We start from the raw sequence: 20,047 nt of genomic DNA, 5'->3' as shown, positions 1-20,047 counted from the left end.
TTTTTTATTTGATAAACAGTTCAACGATGAAAAAAGGTTGATGGCCTTCCATCAGAATTTACAGGACATCATTGAAGATCAGCTGAGTCTGGCATCCATCCATTACATGAGATCACACTACCAGGAAGCAATCGATATATACAAAAGAATATTGCTGGAAAACAGGTATTAATTGAATTATTTATGATTTCATTTTTCTTTTACAGTACACAGACTTTAGAACTGATCATTCACCTCAGGACAAATAGACCTGTAGACAGACCATTCAACTCAGGACAAATTATTGCTTCCCACAGCTTCCCTGTGCTTTTTTTTTCTTTACTTAAAGAGACTCCGTAACAAAAATTGCATCCTGTTTTTTATCATCCTACAAGTTCCAAAAGCTATTCTAATGTGTTCTGGCTTACTGCAGCACTTTCTACTATCACAGTCTCTGTAATAAATCAATGTATCTTTCCCCTGTCAGACTTGTCGGCCTGTGTCTGGAAGGCTGCCAAGTTCTTCAGTGTTGTGGTTCTGCTATGAACTCCCCCTTCCAGGCCCCTCTATGCACACTGCCTGTGTATTATTTAGATTAGGGCAGCTTCTCTCTTATCTTTTACAAGCTGGATAAATAGTCCTCTGAGCTGGCTGGGCTTTCACATACTGAGGAATTACAGACAAGGGCAAAGCTGTTTGCAAGAAGAAATGAGCAGCCTGAAACTTCAGTGCATGAGAACTGCAGGGGGAAAGAAACACACAAATGATCTCTTGAGATTCAAAAGGAAGGCTGTATACAGCCTGCTTGTGTATGGATGTATTTTCTATATGTGGACATACTGTACATCAACCTACTTCCTGTTTTGGTGGCCATTTTGTTTGTTTATAAACAAACTTTTAAAAACTGTTTTTAACCACTTTTAATGCGGCGAGGAGCGGCGAAATTGTGTCAGAGGGTAATAGATGTCCCCTAATGCACTGATATGTTTAATTTTGTGCGATTTTAACAATACAGATTCTCTTTAACATGTCAGCTTTATTGTAAAGAAAATTATAAAGGACTACATAGACACTGGTATTTCTTGGCAAAGGCTTTTTGTGAAGGACCAACCATTTGGATTGCGCCTTATAGGGCTGAGATTAGCCGACAGGAGGAAGAGCCAGTTACAATATTAAGGACCACTGAGTCAGAAAGGGAGGACGGCACCACGGGAAACTGGGCTTTAAGAGCGTGGATCAATTGTGTATAACAGAATCTCGTAGACGGCGTTAAGTGGAATTTAGCAGCTAGCTGATCATAAGTGATAAAGTGAACAGAATCTATAACTTGGTGGAAATATAAGATCCCTCTATCGATCCATATATGGCTATTGGAGAAGTTACACAACTCTGGAAGGCCCTGATTCTCCCACAAAGGAGTGTACTTTAAGGCCTCTTTCACAGTGCGACGTTAAAGTCGCACGTTAGAAAATGTTTCAGGAGCGTGGTTTAATGCCGAAGCAGAATGGCCGCCTGAGAGAAGAGCTCCTCCACTGGCTCCCTGTACTCGGCCTGCTGCACCACCATAACTCGAAGAACCAAAACGACCACATGTCACTATCTAAACCCTTCGGGGACCAAGGGACACAACAAAACCGCCAGATCCCTGAGATTTTTCATCCGCTGAAGACGGGGCCTACCTCACAAGCTGCATCCAATATGGCGCCCGCTCCGACAGCGAACACAGACACCACCGCGCCCAGCACTAACCAACACTCAGAAGAGACCCCTGAAAGTGGAGTGGTAGTGGACATGCTCCGGGACATGCCTACCACATCCATTATGCAGGCTATCGCGGCTGACATTAAGCGCACCCTTACGGCAGCCATCTCCGACCTAAAGGAGGAGGTAACCAACCTTGCCACGAGGGTAAGCACCCTTGAGAAGCAATATGGCGATCTTACACAGAAAGTAGAAGCCTTAGAGAAAACGTCTGCAACCCAGAATACGAAGATGGTAACTTTTAATCAAAAACTTGAGGATCTCAACATCAGAGTGCGAGGGGTCCCGGAATCCGGCAACACCAATCAGATCAGGTCAGCACTGCTTTCTATATTTAACAACCTGCTTGAGAGGGAATCTGATTCTCCTATAGTAATGGACCGGGCTCACAGAGCACTCAGACCCCGAAAGTCTGATGATGACCCCCCCAGAGATATAATCTGTTGCCTGCAAAGCTTTAGTATAAAAGAAGAAATTATGCAGAAAGCAAGAACGCAAGAGGCAATATACTTTAATGAAACTGAGATTAAACTTTTCCAAGATCTCTCTCCAATAACTCTGCAAAATAGACGTATACTAAAGCCCCTGATAGATGAACTGCTTCAACGTAACATAATATACAGATGGCGATTCCCCTTCTGCCTCTCTGCCACAAAGAATGGGAAAACAGCAAACCTCTGTGTGCCTGCGGATCTTCCAGATATCTGCCAGACATTCAAGATCCCTAAACCGAAAATCCCAGACTGGTATGCGGAGCTGGAAACCACAACACCCTCAGATAGACGCAGACAAAGACACTCATCCACTTCGGAATCTGATGATGGCTCCATTAAATCGACCTCAAGCCGAGTTCGCGATAGAGCCCCAAAACTCTTTCGTACAAAAGAGCTGGAGAAAAGAAATCTACGCTCGTCTACACGCAGTACAAAGCCCCCGTCCTCTCAAACACAAGAAGATGAAGACCCATGAACAATGTGGTAATTTCTTATACCCTGTGATCATCCACTGTCTTTCCCCCCCTCTCCTCTTTTTGACACACAGCTCTGGCCATGCTTTTTGCTGGCATAAACCGCTTGCTTTACCACACAGACAACGCATACGCTGGTGATCAACATTATACCTTGTTTAACCACTTAATTGTCCCAGAAGACTATATCACTTACATAATGGCCTTTTCCTGTGAATATGGGGCTTATGAAACCCCTGCTATAACTTTACAATGGCCAGAAACACTCCACTCTGTTTCCTACGCAAATTCCTGGCAATTCCTTATAACCAACAAGCTCATGATCCACAGAGATCTAACTATAGGATAATTCATTTAATGTTGATTCCTCCCTACAGGTTACACACCAGGCCCAAAGCGTTGTATCCTAGTATATATGTTGTACTTCACATACAAAATGTAATGTTTAGCAGGAAAATGTTTAACTTTAAGTTTTCATCTGTTATTTAAACATGTTTATTACCTTACATAGACAGAATGTTTTATCGACACTGGTTCCTCACTGACCTATAACCTTGATAAGTTGATGTATATAAAAATAGATATTAATATGCAATCGTTAAAACTCCAATACTTTTACGCATTAGGCCGAAGGGCCTACTGGCTCTAGAGTACTTTACTCACCCCATTTCTCACAGGTTACACCCTCCCCACTCAGTGTGGACTCTTGATAGACTGTACAACTGAATTCTATCGGACATTATATTCAGTCAGTACTTGATTCACCTGACTGATCCGAAATTATTATAGGGCTCATAGCCTCCTCATCTTGCTATCAGGGCAAATCCTCCTTAGGTTGATCTCACACCTCCACACTCTTAAAATGACTCCGTCAATATCCACCCAAAGCTTGGTGTAATTTGCCTTCTTAAAACAGAAGGAAATTTGCAATAATTCAGTTATAAGTGAACATTTGTGGTTACCCACAATGCTCTACTGAATATGCAAATGATCCCTTTTCGCCCTTAGTAAGCCAAGCAAGCATCCAGAACCGCTGGTGTATAGCAAGCTTATAGCTTTAAGTTTTACACAGCCTTATCAAACCCACATGTAGACAGCCTGTTTCGGACTTTTGGTCCTCATCAGTACATGGCAGGGATTGATAAAGCTGTATGAAATAGGGCTTGGACAAGATATCCACCAAAGATTCCCAAACTAACTGGAGAATTTGTTCTTACAATGTACATGGTCTAAACACCCCCCAAAAAAGATCCCAAATCCTTGACAAATTACACAAAGAAAAAGTCACCATTGTACTCCTACAGGAGACCCATTTTAAAACAGAATCAGTCCCTAGGTTAACTAACAGACATTACAGCACCCACTACTATGCCACCAACCCACAATCTAAAACTAAAGGTGCAATCTAAAACTAAAGGTGTCTATCATCTTCAGCAAAAACTGCTTGTTCCAAAACCAGGAAATCATGACAGAACCTGAGGGCCGCTATGTTTTCCTGAAAGGGACCATTGGGACAAGGTATGTCACTGTTGCCAACATTTATGCACCAAATGTGGGCCAACTCAGCTTTATTCTAAAAACCCTATACTCCCTGCAAACATTTGCCAAAGGGATGATCTTACTAGGAGGTGACCTAAACATCCCGTTACTTCCTCTCATTGATACCTCTACCGGCCATTCAGTACTCACCTACAAAGCCCTGAAAACAATAAAATCAAAATTGAAAGAACTATCCCTTATGGATACATGGAGAATTTTCCACCCACAAGGAAAAGACTACACCTACTACTCAGACCCAGCCCAACGTTATTCCAGAATAGACTATCTATTCATAACACAACCAGACCTAGACATGGTTTGTGACACCTCAATTGGCAACATTGACATCTCTGACCATGCCCCCGTCTATATGAACATTATAGTCCCAATATTCAGAAATAAGCAATTCAACTGGAGATTGAACCCCCAACTTTTGGCAGATCCTGAGACGCACAACGCAATTGCCAAGACCCTGACCACCTTTTTCAATGACAATAATACTGACGATGTTTCACCACTAACAATTTGGGAAACGCACAAAGTGGTGATTAGAGGAGAATTCCTCAGGCTGGGCGCCCGTAGAAAAAAAGAAAACCTTGAGAGATACAATTCTCTCACTGCCAAAATCCATAAACTAGAGCAGCAGCATAAGATGACACTACTGCAAGCCACTCTACAAGAACTCACCCACCTTAGAGAAGAACTTTTAACCTACTTAAACAGAGAGAACAAACGCAAATACATGCTTCAAACCAAGTTGTTTTATGAATAATGCAACAAAGCAGGTCCTCTCCTAGTTAGATTGCTAAGGAAAAAACAAGAAAACAGAGCTGTACACCAAATTAAAGATCCCAATGGGAAACTATGCCATACCCTGCCCGAAATAGCCAACTCGTTTCGCTCCTACTACTCTCAACTTTACAACTTAAATGCCAACACTAATTCTCCATCCACTCAATTAACGCAAGAAAGAGAAATAAACAATTTTTTATCTAAATATGGCTTCTCTCCTATTAACTCAGAGCAAAAAGAAGAATTAGATAGTGACATCTCGGCTCTGGAATTTCTAGCAGCAATTAAAGCACAAAAACCTGGAAAAAGTCCAGGCCCCGATGGCCTAACCTCGCAGTATTATAAGTCTTGTGCTGCTGCTCTAACAACTCCGTTCTTGCAAGCCTTTAAAGAGAACCAGAGATGAAGCACCCTCTTGTATTTTACCTTATAAATCAGTGGGAACATGACAGTAAACACCTAATCTGCCCTTTGTTTCATTGTTCTCTGTGTAATCAGACTGTTATCACGTCTGATAAGAATCCCCGACTGAGAAGTCAGGCTGCTCCGTCTAGCTTTGCTACAGAAAGATTATAGCTAAAGGTCCGTACACACGCCGGACTTTAGGCAACGACGGGTCCGTCGTTGCCTCCCGCTGGGTGGGCGTGCCAGCGACAGTCCGGCGTGTGTACGCTCTGTCGTCAGACTGATACGGCTGTTTCTGAGCGATCCGCCCGGCGGATCGCTCAGGAACAGCCGTATCAGTCTGACGACAGAGCGTACACACGCCGGACTGTCGCTGGCACGCCCACCCAGCGGGAGGCAACGACGGACCCGTCGTTGCCTAAAGTCCGGCGTGTGTACGGACCTTTAGTCTGTATTCTGTGGTGTTATTTCAAGCCCAAGCCTGCCCCCTTGTGGCTTTGCTATAATGACTCAGCTATAATCATTCCCAGCAAAGCCAGATTTAATTGCTCAGTCTGGGATTCTTGTGACTGCTGTTAACAGACACTTTTAGCAGTGAGGGTGAAACAGAGAGCATGGTAAGTGTTTTCTCTAATGTTCTTACTGATATATATGGTAAAATACATGAGGGGGCTTTGTCTCTGGTTCCCTTTAACAAGCTTCCCCCTGGAAAAACACCATCCAAACAACTCCTTAAAGCTCATATTACGGTTATCCCCAAACTTGGAAAGGACCCCAGTCTGTGCCAGATCTATCGGCCAATATCCTTGCTGAACCTCGATGCTAAAATATTAGCAAGAATATTGGCCGCAAGACTCCAAGAGATAATCGCAGAAAAAGTCAAAAATGACCAAGTGGGTTTTGTCATGGGCAGAGAAGTTTGTGACAACACTATAAAAGCTGTAGGGATTCATTCCTGGCTTTCTCGGCGTTCAGTGGAAGGACTATATGTTTGCTGGGACTATATGTTTGCTGTACTTTCAAATCTGGGACTAGGCTCTATGATACAAACATGGATGAAACTGCTATACTCTAACCCGACTGCTAAAGTCTCGGTAAATGGTACCGTCAGACCCCTTCACACTGAAAAACGGAACCTGTCAAGGATGCCCACTATCCCCCCTCATATATGTCTTGACTCTGGAACCCTTCCTCAATATGATTAGAGGCAACCCTGAAGTGAAAGGAATCTCTATTTGCAACACTGAATACAAAATAGCAGCTTTTGCAGACGATTTATTGTTCTTTTTAACTGACCCAGAGAAATCCCTGCGCAGCCTAATATCTGCCTTCACATATTTTGGCAACATATCAAACTTAAAAATAAATTACTCTTTTGTTTGCACTAAATGTATCCTTATCTCCTCATACTCTAAAAACTTGCCAAAACATCTTCCCTTTTCAATGGGATCCAGAGTCAATACCATATTTAGGGATTAAGCTTGAAGACCTATACAAACTTAACTTCGCCCCCTTGGGACAAAATCTAGGGAAACTCCTTGAAGACTGGAGCTCTATTTCTTCTCTTTCCTGGTTTGGCAGGGTGGCAGCAGCAAAGATGTCTATCCTACCTAAGTTCCTATACGTCAGTCAGGCGCTACCCATACACCTACCACCTTCTTACTTTAAAGACCTACATAAACGAATGCACCAATTCATCTGGGCCAAAACACGACCCCGCTTCGCAGTATCCACACTAAGAAGTACTAAACTAGATGGCTCTCCCAAACCTCGGTACCTACCATATAGCCTCACAACTCTCCAGAATTGTTGACTGGTCAGTTCACGCAGACTCTAAGAGCTGGGTAAACCTGGAGCAAGCTTTTGTGGAAACTAAAATAGCGCGTCTACCCTGGTGTCCACCCATGACAGCCTCCAAACTAATAACTGCTCACTCTTTTATATATGCTTCCTTAAAAGCCTTCCAAAAAGCTGCAAAATATCAAACTATAACCTACCCGATGGGACCCATGACACCCATACTCCAGAACCCAGAATTTGAACCAGGTAGGAATAAAAACTACCTGAAAGGTTGGGCCTCCCACAACCCCCCTAGAATAGGCACTTTTCTAACAAATGGCAAAGTGATCCCCTACGAACACTGCAAAAACCTCACATCTCCCGACCCGATCTTTACATGGACATATCAACAAATTGTGCACTATATCTCGTCAATTAAACCCACATCTAACTTAAGACGCCCCTACACTGCATTTGACCAGAAGTGTAAATCACAAGAACACCAGAGACCCGTAATCTCCTGGCTATGCAATTTACTTAGCCCAGTCGACACGCAGATTCCCCTTCCATTTCAGAAAGAATGGCATCAGGCTCTGGGTAAACACTTCTCTGATTCCCAATGGGAACAACTTTATATCAACGCCCCAAAATCCTCTCTAAATGTCTTTGCTCAGGAACAAAACTACAAATTTCTCACGTCCTGGTACCGCACCCCAGCAAAACTCCAAAAAAATTTCCCCTCGACCCTACTTAGCTGCTGGAGATGCCAAAACAATAATGCAGACTTAAAACACATAGCTTGGGACTGTCCATATACAGCCCTATTGGACCAAAATACACCAAACAATCAACCAGATTACAAGCGCCTCGCTACAATACGACTCAGAAACATGCCTACTACATTGTTCCCCTGACTCTATAAAAAGCTACAAAAAATCCTCAATCCCATTCCTCATAAATGCAGCCAGGGCACTTATATTAACTCTATGGAAATCCACATCAGTACCATCTCTCAGGCAGTGGATTCAGAGAGTAGAAAAAATCAAAGAAGTAGAATAAAACATCCTAATAGCCCAAGACAAGGATGAAAAAATAACCCTCATATGGGCCACATGGTATGAATTTCAAGACTCAGATACTTATAAACAAATTATGTCAAGCTCCACCTAAAGACATATACATATAGGAGCATGGGACCCCCACCCATACACAATTCCTCTAATACCCTGTTCAGACGTTCACCCTGCCAAGCCAGTAACCACAGTAATAAAGATCAAAGCCTAGACGAAATCCCTAAACCCACTTTTACCCTATCATAAAATTAACCACTTCACCACTGAGGGGTTTTACCCCCTGAGCACCAGAGCAATTTTCACCTTTCAGCGCTCCTTCCATTCATTCGTCTATAACTTTATCATGACTTATCGCAATGAAATGAACTATATCTTGTTTTTTCCGCCACCAATTAGGCTTTCTTTAGGTGGGACATTATGCCAATAATTATTTTATTCTAAATGTGTTTTAATGGGAAAATAGGAAAAATGTGGGAAAAAAATAATTATTTTTCAGTTTTCGGCCATTATAGTTTTTAAATAATGCATGCTACTGTAATTAAAACCCATGAAATTTATTTGCCCTTTTGTCCCGGTTATAAAACCGTTTAAATTATGTCCCTATCACAAAGTCCCTAAGGTAACTATTTATGTATTTTTTTTTATTGTAAATTTTTGAATTTTTTTATAATTTAAAAAAAAAATGGGGAGTGTGGGAGGTAATGAGTTAATTTTTTGTGTAACACTCATTTATTTCTATGTGAAAAATGCTTAGGGTGTAGTTTTACTATTTGGCCACAAGATGGCAACAGTAACTTTTTGTGTATTGCGACCTGCGAGCGTCCTTCCGGACGCTCGCAGGAAGTAGTAGGAGGCTGTGAGTGTTTGTTTTTTCTCACAATGATCGCGCTGCCCATTGGAGAGCAGCGGATCATTGTGGGGCTTAGATCAACGAATGGGAATGGATTTTCCCGTTCATTGATCTCCGGGCGAGCGGGCGGCGGCGTTTTTACTAGCGGCGGGCGACGTGTTTACGAGCGGGAGCGCGGACAGCGGCGGGAACGCGGAAAAGTACGGATTTCTCCGTCCCTGGGGGTTAAAGGATGGAAAAAGGGACGGAGAAATCCGTACGGGGGGGGGGGGGGTAAAGTGGTTAAAGCTATGAGCCCAACAACAAAAATAATAGCAATAACAACCATATCAATGATTCTGCCAAACTACACTGTCAGAACTATTCTACAACCCTAATCTCAACTACTCATAAGATTGTCCCACAGAAAACCTCAGTATTATAGCTATATCTTGTTTTCTTCCCCCAAAGGTTTCTGGATTTAACACTTATATATACCATATGCTAGCTGTTGTACCTTACCTGTTTAACTTCTCAGTTCTGTAAAACTTTGTTATACACATTTGTTAATGTGATTTGAATATAACTCAATAAAAAATATTGAAACAGAAAATGTTTCAATGCAGACTAACGCACAGCAATAGGAAGTCTAAGCGACATTCACAGTGCACACGTTGTGTTTGTGTGTAACGTGTAGCAATATTATAAAGTGCTGCATGCTGTGCGTTGTACACATTATTAGCTGCGGTGGACTGTTTGCACATGCTCAGTAATGACTTGGAGACATACTTTTCATTGCCTGTATTTAGTACTGTATGTGCTGTATGCGCTAGTAACGCTGTGGTGCGACCTTTTTGGGCGCGTTGCGTTGTTAGTTTGTGGTGCGACTTTAACATCGCATCAAACCGCAACGTCGCACTGTGAAAGAGGCCTGAAGGAGATTTCAGCTACGGATATTTATAAGCAGTTTCCCAGACCTTAAGGGCACTTTTACACTTAATCAGTTGGTATGCATTAGTGTGCGTTGGTACGCGTTAGTGCGCGTTGGTACGCGGTTTTTCCATAGCAGTGCATTGGGAAGAAGATTTCAGTTAAAACGCATTAAGTGTGAAAGGTGCCATAGGAAAACATGGTACTTACTTTGAAAATCAGTTTTCTTTCCATTTTAACTGAGAGCAACTGATTAAGTGTAAAAGGACCCTAAGGGTCTGATAAAGAGTAGTAAGAGGGCACTTTACATGACAGGAGTGCTTAGCACCAGTGGCAATAACACAGAGAGGATCTAGTTGACGAAGAGGAGGGATGTCAGAAACCACATTGACTAAACAGTCTGTTGATTGTGAGAGTCATAGTAAATGTGAGATAACTGGGAAGCTAGGTAATAAATGTGACAGTTAGGTACCGGCAAACCCCCAAGATCCTTAGGATTTTGTAAAACAGGAAGGGAAAGGTGATGCCTAGATGAACCCCAAATAAATTGGGTGAGCAGGACGTTTAACTTTGCAAAAACACTAAATTGGAGGTAAATCGGGGATTTCCAGGACACATACAAGAATTTTGGAAGACGCATCATCATGAATAAGTTGACCCGACCAGCTACATTAAGTGTCAATTAGATGCAGAGAGCGGTGGAGAGAAGGTCCTGTGGATCAACCAGGTACAAGAGCATATCCTCAGCTTAAAGGCTAGTTTTATCAGTGCCATTTGCCTTTTTTAAGCCCTGAACCAAGGGGTTAGACCATACATGTCAAACTCCGCCTGTGGGCCAAATTTGGCCCTCGGAGCCATTAAATTTGGCCCTCAAGTGGTTTCCCCACTTTGCATTATGTTTGGCCCACTCTAGACCACCAGGGAAGCTATATTGGAGGTGAAGCCCTAGAAAACCAGGGAGGCCATATGGGGACGTAGGGGGAAAGCACTAAACACCAGGGAACTGTATAGGGGAGGGTGGGAGTCTCTTGACACCAGGGAACTATATAGGGGAGGGAGGACCTCTAGACACCAGAGAGCTTTATAAGAGAGAAACGTGGCCAGTAGACATTGAGGTTGGCCCGCGACTAGGCACCAGTGTACAATTTTGGCCCGCGACTAGGCATCAGTGTACAATTTTAGCCCGCGATGAGTTCCCAGTGTATAATTTCGGCCCACTTTGTATTTGAGTTTGACACCCCTGGGTTAGACCTAATCAAAGCCTCAAGAGGCTCAATCACCAAATCAAACAGGAGTGGGGATAACTGGCAACCCTGTCTTGTGCCCCTAGATATAGAAAAGGCATCAGAGACCCAACCGTTAATATGTGTACGGGCATAGGGGTCAGTATATAGTAGTTTTACCCATGCTATGAAGCAGGGGGCCAACGTTAATAAGGAGAAGTACTGCGAGCAGAGAGTTCCATTAAATTGTATCAAAGGATTTGGCGGCGTTGAGAGCCACCACCACTCTAGTCCCAACATTCTCATGTTCTGCATCACTAGCGAGAAACAACCTACGAATATTGAGTGCCATAGATTTAACCAGAACAAACCCCAACTGGTCTACATGTATCAAAGAGGTTATGACTTTTGTTAAGGCGCAGGGATAGCAGTTTGGCAAGGATTTTGGTGTCTGAATCAGAGATACAGGGCGATATGCTTCACATTGCAGGGGATTTTTACCCGATTTCAATATCAAAATTATGAGAGCTTCTCACATTGAGGAAGGCAGAACACCTTACTCTAATGCACTATTATATAACGCCTGAAGCTTAGGGGCCAGAAAGGAGCTATATTGCCTGTAAAATTCCCCAGGAAGGCCATCAGTACCTGGAGATTTGGAGGTGGGGGAGTAATAGGGTAATAGGTAATAGGGGAGTCTAATTGAAGTTGGGAATCGTCTAGGGCAGGGAGGGCGATATTATTTAGATAAACAGCTATGTTAGAATTGGAAGCAGTGGTGGTTTTAGTATATAGTACTTCATAGAAGGAAGCAAAACAGTGAAGGACATCAGAAGGGGAGGTGAGGATCGAACCATCGGAACACTCAATCCTAAGGATAACCTGTGGAGCTACAGTCTCCCTAGATAGTTTGGCCAACAATGCACCGCATTGCTCACCAAATTCATACACATGTTGTCTAGGCAACAACATTTTCTGGTTTGCCTTAGAAATTAAAAGCTGCTCATAAGCAGCCAGCCAAGATCTATATTGATCATTTGATAGTGGCGTAGGGTCAGCTGCAAAGTCTTCAGAGGCACGCTGAAGGTCTAAAAGAACAGTATACTCAATAACGGCTGAATCAATTTTGATACGTTTAATTTCAAAGAAGTATTGCCTAGTAAATTGCTTGAATACTTTCCACACATTTGAACAAGAGGCGTTTTGATCCTGTTGATCGATAAACCGGACAAGAGCAGTTTCAGATGACTCCCCCTCACAAAGTTTAGCAAGCCAGAATGGGTGTAGTCTCCAAAATGGCATTTTAGGGGGAAAGCCCAATTAAATGTACAACGCAGGGTTAGTAGTGCGACATGAGAGATGGGAGAAAGCATACCTTAACCACTTAAGGACCACAGTCTTTTCGCCCCTTAAGGACCAGAGCCTTTTTTTCCATTCAGACCACTGCAGTTTTAAAGGTTTATTGCTCGGTCATACAACCTACTATCTAAATGAATTTTCCCTCCTTTTCTTGTCACTAATACAGCTTTCTTTTGGTGCTATTTGATTGCTGCTGCGATTTTTAGTTTTTATTATATTCATCAAAAAAGACATGAATTTTGTCCCCAAAAAATGATTTTTTTTTTTACTTTCTGTGATAAAATGTGTCAAAGTAACATTTCTGTGTACATTTTTGTCCAAATTTATTGTGCTACATGTCTTTGATTAAAAAAAAAAACAACAACATTCAGGCTAGGTTCACAGTGGGGCGTTGCGTTTAGGGGACGTTATAGGGCATATAACGTGCCCCTAACGCAACGCCTGGTGCTCTCTGATGTGGACGTCAGAGTGAGCCGCGTTGTGCAACTCACTCTGGCGTCCGTGATGCCGTGAAGCGTACTCTTGGACGCATGCGGCATCACATGGTCCCGCCCGGCCAATCGCCGCACAAAGCGGCGCTCAAGGAAGTAAACACTGCACGTCACACCGTGCAGTGAATATTAATTAGCCATGTGCCCGGCCGCTCTCCCATCCTCCCCAACATGACTGAGCATGTGCAAACAGTCTAACGCGGCTTAGCCGCCTATATCGCACTGCATGCAGTACTTTCTGTTGACGTGGAGCGTTACAATTTAACGCAACGTGGGCACTGTGAACAGCTCATTGATTTTTCATTACTGTGCGGTGGGGCTGCGTTACAGGCTGCACTAACGTGCGCCTGTAACGTCCCACTGTGAACCTAGCCTCAGTGTATATTTATTGGTTTGGGTAAAAGTTATCGCGTTTACAAACTATGGTGCAAAAAGTGAATTTTCCCATTTTGAAGCATCTCTGACTTTTCTGAGCACCCGTCATGTTTCATGAAGTGCTAAAATTCCAGGATAGTATAAATACCCCCCAAATGACCCCATTTTGGAAAGAAGACATCCCCAAGTATTCACTGAGAGGCATGGTGAGTTCATAGAAGATTTTATTTTTTGTCACAAGTTAGCGGAAAATGACACTTTGAGACAAAAAAAAACAAAGTTTCCATTTCTGCTAACTTGTGACAAAAAAAATGAAATCTGCCACGGACTCACCGTGCCCCTCTCTGAATACCTTGAAGTGTCTACTTTCCAAAATGGGGTCATTTGTGGGGATGTGTTTACTCTCCTGGCATTTTGGGGGTGCTAAATTGGAAGCACCCCTGTAAAGCCTAAAGGTGCTCATTGGAGTTTGGGCCCCTTAGCGCAGTTAGGCTGCAAAAAAGTGCCACACATGTGGTATTGCCGTACTCAGGAGTAGTATAATGTGTTTTGGGGTGTGTTTTTACACATACCCATACTGGGTGGGAGAAATATCTCTGTAAATGACAATGTTTTTATTTATTTTTTTACACACAATTGTCCATTTACAGAGAGATTTCTCCCACCCAGCATGGGTATGTGTAAAAATACACCCCAAAACACATTATACTACGTCTCCTGAGTACAGCAATACCACATGTGTGGCACTTTTTGCACCCTAACTGCACTAAGGGGCCCAAAGTCCAATGAGTACCAATGAGTGACCCCATTTTAGAAAGACAACATCACAAGGTATTCTGTTAGGAGTATAGTGAGTTCATAGGAGATTTTTTTTTGTCACAAGTTAGCGGAAATTGACACTTTGTGAAAAAAAAAACACAATAAAAATCAATTTCCGCTAACTTGTGACAAAATATAAAATCTTCTATGAACTCACCATACTCCTAACAGAATACCTTGGGGTGTCTTCTTTCTAAAATGGGGTCACTTGTGGGGTTCCTATACTGCCCTGGCATTTTAGGGGCCCTAAACCGTGAGGAGTAGTCTAGAATCCAAATGTCTCAAAATGACCTGTGAAATCCTAAAGGAACTCATTGGACTTTGGGCCCCTTAGCACAGTTAGGGTGCAAAAAAGTGCCATACATGTGGTACCGTCGTACTCAGGAGAAGTAGTATAATGTGTTTTGTGGTGTATTTTTACATATACCCCTGCTGGGTGGGAGAAATATCTCTGTAAATTACAATTTTTTTGTTTTTTTTACACACAATTGTCCAATTACAGAAATATTTTTCCCACCCAGCATGGGTATGTGTAAAAATACACCCCAAAACACATTATACTACTTCTCCTGAGTACGGCGATACCACATGTGTGGCACTTCTTTGCACCCTAACTGTGCTAAGGGGCCCAACGTCCTATGAGTACCGTTAGGATTTCACAGGTCATTTTGAGGCATTTGGTTTCTAGACGACTACTCATGGTTTAGGGCCCCTAAAATGCCAGGGCAGTATAGGAACCCCACAAGTGACCCCATTTTAGAAAGAAGATACCCCAAGGTATTCCGTTAGTAGTATGGTGCGTTCATAGAAGATTTTATTTTTTGTCAAAAGTTAGCGGAAATTGATTTTTATTGTTTTCTTCACAAAGTGTCATTTTCCACTAACTTGTGACAAAAAAATAAAAACTTCTATGAACTCACCATACTACTAAAGGAATACCTTGGGGTATCTTCTTTCTAAAATGGGGTCACTTGTGGGGTTCCTATACTGACCTGGCATTTTAGGGGCCCTAAACCGTGAGGAGTAGTCTAGAAACCAAATGCCTCAAAATGACCTGTGAATAGGACGTTGGGCCCCTTAGCGCAGTTAGGGTGCAAAAAAGTGCCACACATGTGGTATCACTGTACTCAGGAGAAGTAGTATAATGTGTTTTGGGGTGTATTTTTACACATACGCATGCTGGGTGGGAGAAATATCTCTGTAAATGGACAATTGTGTGTAAAAAATAAATTAAACAATTGTCATTTACAGAGATATTTTTCCCACCAAGCATGGGTATGTGTAAAAATACACTCCAAAACACATTATACTACTTCTCCTGAGTATGGCGATACCACTTGTGTGACACTTTTTTGCAGCCTAGGTGCGCTAAGGGGCCCAACGTCCTATTCACAGGTCATTTTCTGGCATTTGGTTTCTAGACTACTCCTCACGGTTTAGGGCCCCTAAAATGCCAGGGCAGTATAGGAACCCCACAAGTTACCCCATTTTAGAAAGAAGACACCCCAAGGTATTCCGTTAGGTGTATGGTGAGTTCATAGAAGATTCTATTTTTTGTCACAAGTTAGTGGAAAATTACACTTTGTGAAAAAAAACAATAAAAATCAATTTCTGCTAACTTTTGACAAAAAATAAAATCTTCTATGAACTCGTCATACACCTAACGGAATACCTTGTCTTTTTTTCTAAAATGGGTTACTTGTGGGGTTCCTATACTGCCCTGGCATTTTAGAGGCCCAAAACCGTGAGGAGTAGTCTGGAAACCAAATGCCTCAAAATGACTGTTTAGGGGTATAAATTTTGATGACAGGTGGTCTATGAGGGGGCATATTTTGTGGAACCGGTCATAAGCAGGGTGGCCTCTTAGATGACAGGTTGTATTGGGCCTGATCTGATGGATAGGAGTGCTAGGGGGGTGACAGAAGGTGATTGATAGGTGTCTCAGGGGGTGGTTAGGGGGAAAATGGATGCAATCAATGCACTGGGGAGGTGATCGGAAGGGGGTCTGAGGGGGATCTGAGGGTTTGGCGGAGTGATCAGGAGCCCACACGGGGCAAATTAGGGCCTGATCTGATGGGAAGGTGTGCTAGGTGGTGACAGGTGGTGACAGGAGGTGATTGATGGGTGTCTCAAGGTGTGATTAGAGGGGGGAATAGATGCAAGCAAGGCACTGGCGAGGTGATCAGGGCTGGGGTCTGAGGGCGTTCTGAGGGTGTGGGCGGGTGATTGGGTGCCCTAGGGGCAGATAGGGGTCTGATCTGATGAGTAGCAGTGACAGGTGGTGACAGGGGGTGATTGATGGGTGATCAGTGGGTGATTAGATGGCAGAACAGATGTAAACAATGCACTGATGGTGTGGGTGGGTGATCAGATGCCCGTAAGAGGCAGGTTAGGGTCTGGTCTGGTGGGTGGCAGTGACAGGGGGTGATTGACTGGTGATTGACAGGTGATTACAGGGGAGGACAGATGTATACTGTACACGGGGGAGGGGGGGACTGGGGGGGTCTAAGGGTGTTCTGAGGGTGTGGGCGGGTGATTGGGTGCCCTAGGGGCAGATAGGGGTCTGATCTGATGAGTAGCAGTGACAGGTGGTGACAGGGGGTGATTGATGGGTGATCAGTGGGTGATAAGATGGCAGAACAATGCACTTTGGAGGTGATCTGAGGGCGGGTCTGCGGGCGATCTGAGGGTGTGGGTGGGTGATCAGATGCCCGTAGGAGGCAGATTAGTGCCTGATCTGATGGGTGGCAGTGACAGGGGGTGATTGACAGATGATTACAGGGGAGAATAGATGTATACAGTACACGGTGGGGGATCTGGGGAGGATCTGAGGGTGTGGGGGGTGATCAGGAGCCCCTAGGGGGCAGTGTTGGTGAGAGGGGGTGATTGATGGGTGATTGACAGGTGATTGATGGGTGATTGACAGGTGATTAGTGGGGAGAATAGATGTATACAGTACACGGGGGGGGGGGGGGTCTGGGGAGGATCAGGAGGCGGTGTGGGGGGGTGATCAGGAGCCCCCAGGGGGCAGTTTAGGACCTAACCTAAACAACAGTGTTGACAGATCGTGACAGGGAGTGATTGATGGGTGATTAGGGGGGTGATTGAGTGCAAACATGGGTCTGGGGGGTGGGCAGGGGGAAGGTCTGAGGAGTGCTGTGGGCGATTAGAGGGCGGGGAGATCAGTGTGCTTGTGTGCACATTAGGGTGGCTGCAGCCTGCCCTGGTGGTCCCTCGATCACTGGGACCACCAGGGCAGGAGGCAGCCTGTATAATATGCTTTGTATACATTACAAAGCGTATTATATGCTTCCTATGCGGCGATCGTCGGGTTAGCAACCCGCCAGCGCTTCCGATTGGCCGGCGGGTTGACGTTGAGGGTGGGCGGAGCCTATTGCCGGAGGATGCGCGCATAACAGCGTGCAATCCCCAGCCAGCTGCCACATAACGACCCGCCACCGATGGGCGTACTGCGGTCGTTTAGGCCCAGCATTTGCCGCCACCCATCGGCTGTAGGCGGTCGTTATGTGGTTAAATACATTTGTCAGTAATGAGCAGTGGTGCTCGGATACAATCCGTGATCACGGCATAGTCATGATTCACAAGCACTTTTTCACTATTCGACATTGTGATCCAAATCCATGATCTTTCAGTGATCACGGGTTTCATTCACGGATTCAGCCATTGGTAAGCGGATTTTGCAGTGATCTGATCACATCAAATCCGTGACTGGGGGAAATTACGTCACTAGGCCAATCGGAGGCCCTGAGCGTAGGCCCTAGCTAACCAATCATAGGAGTGGAGGCTCTTCCCTCCCCTCCAATATATAAAGTGGCGGCCATGTTAGGAGCTCCGTCCTTGCTAGACTGTGGCACTGAGAGCATCTCCAGGGCATATTGTTTCACAGCAAGAGCGTTTTTTTGTTAAAAACACAGCATTTTAACTCATGTCATTGCTCTCTTACTGTATGTGATACTTGTATTTAGCTAGGCAGACTGTGATTTACTTAAGTTCTAGTCAGTGTAGTCGTGACAGACAGTGTACTGAGTGCTGTGCAGCTTAGTGCAGAGCTGCAGGCAGAGGCAGGTTCACTGATTTTAGTGCTCTTGGCTCTATTACTGTATTTGATACCTGTATATTTAGCTAGCCAGCCAGCCAGTGATCAACTTGTTACTTGTAGTCACTTAGTGCAGTTAGTGACATTGTACTGTGCCAGCGTGCAGCCAGTTACTTTGCTCCGCATAGTGCAGGCAGGCACATGTTCACCGATTTTACTGCTCTATTACTGTATTGAGTATTTGCGCCGTCTGCACGTTTTTGTTTTATTTTTATTTTTCTGTCTGTTTAAAAAAAATGAAGCTAGATAGCCAGTGATCTACTGAAGTTATTTGTAGTCACTCAGTGTAGTCAGTGACATTGTACTATGCCAGTGTGCATTTACTTTACTGTGCGTAGTGCAGGCAGGCACACGTTCACTCATTTTACTGCTCTACCGTATTGAGTATTTGCGCCATCTGCACATTTTTTGTGATTTTTCTTTTCTGTCAGTTCAAAAAAAATGTGAAGCTAACCAGCCAGTGATCTACTGAAGTAATTTTTGTAGTCACTCAGTGTAATCGGTGACATTGTACTGTGCCAGTGTGCAGTTTCTTTACTGTGCATAGTGCAGGCAGGTATGCGTTCACTCATTTTACTTCTCTATTACTGTATTGAGTATTTGCGCTGTGTGCGCATTTTTTGTTTTATTTTTCTTTTCTGTCTGTATAAAAAACAAAAAACAAAAAAAGAAGTAAAGCCCCCTGTTATATTCTGTCTGTCCCCACACACATATTATTGACTGTAAAAAGCAGCACACTTTCCACCTTCAAATATTGTGCATAGAGAATGTCTGCCAGGGGCCGTGGCAGGATAGGGAGTGCCATTGCCGCGTCTGGGACTGGTCCAATGCCAGGGAGAGGGCGCTCAGCTGTAGGGGATGCAGCAGAGAGACATCCATCAGCAGCACATTGGATGCCGTTGGCAAACATTTTCAGCAACTTAGGTCGCTGTGTGGCCATTTCGGAGAGTCACTCACAGGCATTAGTGGAGATGATGACGGAGGAGCAGCCCATTATTACTTGTTCTCAGATCTCCGCTGTGACCAGCACTCCCATCAGCAGCAGCCAACGCCCCCGGTTGCTGTGACATCCACCCCAGCAGCCAGTGGTCTTCTCTCCCCGGATGAGAGCGTTCTGTCCCTCGGCATCTGGGAGAGTCTTGATGGCTGCCGTTGAGGAGATCATTGGGCCTGATGTGGAAGAGGTTGTGCTCGGGCCAGCACAACCAGATTTTGAGGATGAGGAGGGATCTGTGTCTGAGGATGCTGGGGCGGAAGAGGTGGTGTGGGGGTCAAGAGACAATCTATTTCTTGACAACGAGGAGGATGATTGGCATGACCGTTCTTATGCGCCTGAGGTCTCCGAAGGCAGCTTGGAGGAGGATGAGGCCCAGGAGTATAGGCAATTGCATCGCCGCCACATGTCAGACAGGGAAGGTCCAGCCGTGGGCATGGAAGCCACTTGCCGCTGCTTCAGCCGGCATCAGCATCAGCACCACCAACATGCTACCCCCAACCAGAGGGAGAGCCGACACACCCTCTTTGCACCGTAGGGGGCAGTTTACATCCCCAATATGGAATTGTTTCCATGTGTCCACCCTGGATGAAAGTGTGTAACTCCTGCAATAAA

At 44.3% G+C, this 20,047-nt stretch overlaps 1 protein-coding gene across 2 annotated transcripts in view; it reads left to right on the top strand.

Annotated features, from left to right (window-relative positions):
• The window catches only part of IFT56 (intraflagellar transport 56), a 1,305,114-nt gene that overhangs the window by 493,376 nt on the left and 791,691 nt on the right, over positions 1 to 20,047 (top strand). For both annotated transcript variants that reach the window (XM_068242694.1, XM_068242695.1), the window contains one exon: positions 20 to 165. In XM_068242694.1, coding sequence (XP_068098795.1) covers positions 20 to 165 — 146 coding nt within the window. The remainder of the gene's footprint in view (positions 1 to 19; positions 166 to 20,047) is intronic.

Source organism: Hyperolius riggenbachi, chromosome 6 (assembly GCF_040937935.1).
Source record: "Hyperolius riggenbachi isolate aHypRig1 chromosome 6, aHypRig1.pri, whole genome shotgun sequence".
NCBI lineage: Eukaryota > Metazoa > Chordata > Amphibia > Anura > Hyperoliidae > Hyperolius > Hyperolius riggenbachi.
This window is presented reverse-complemented; position numbering and strand designations above follow the sequence as displayed.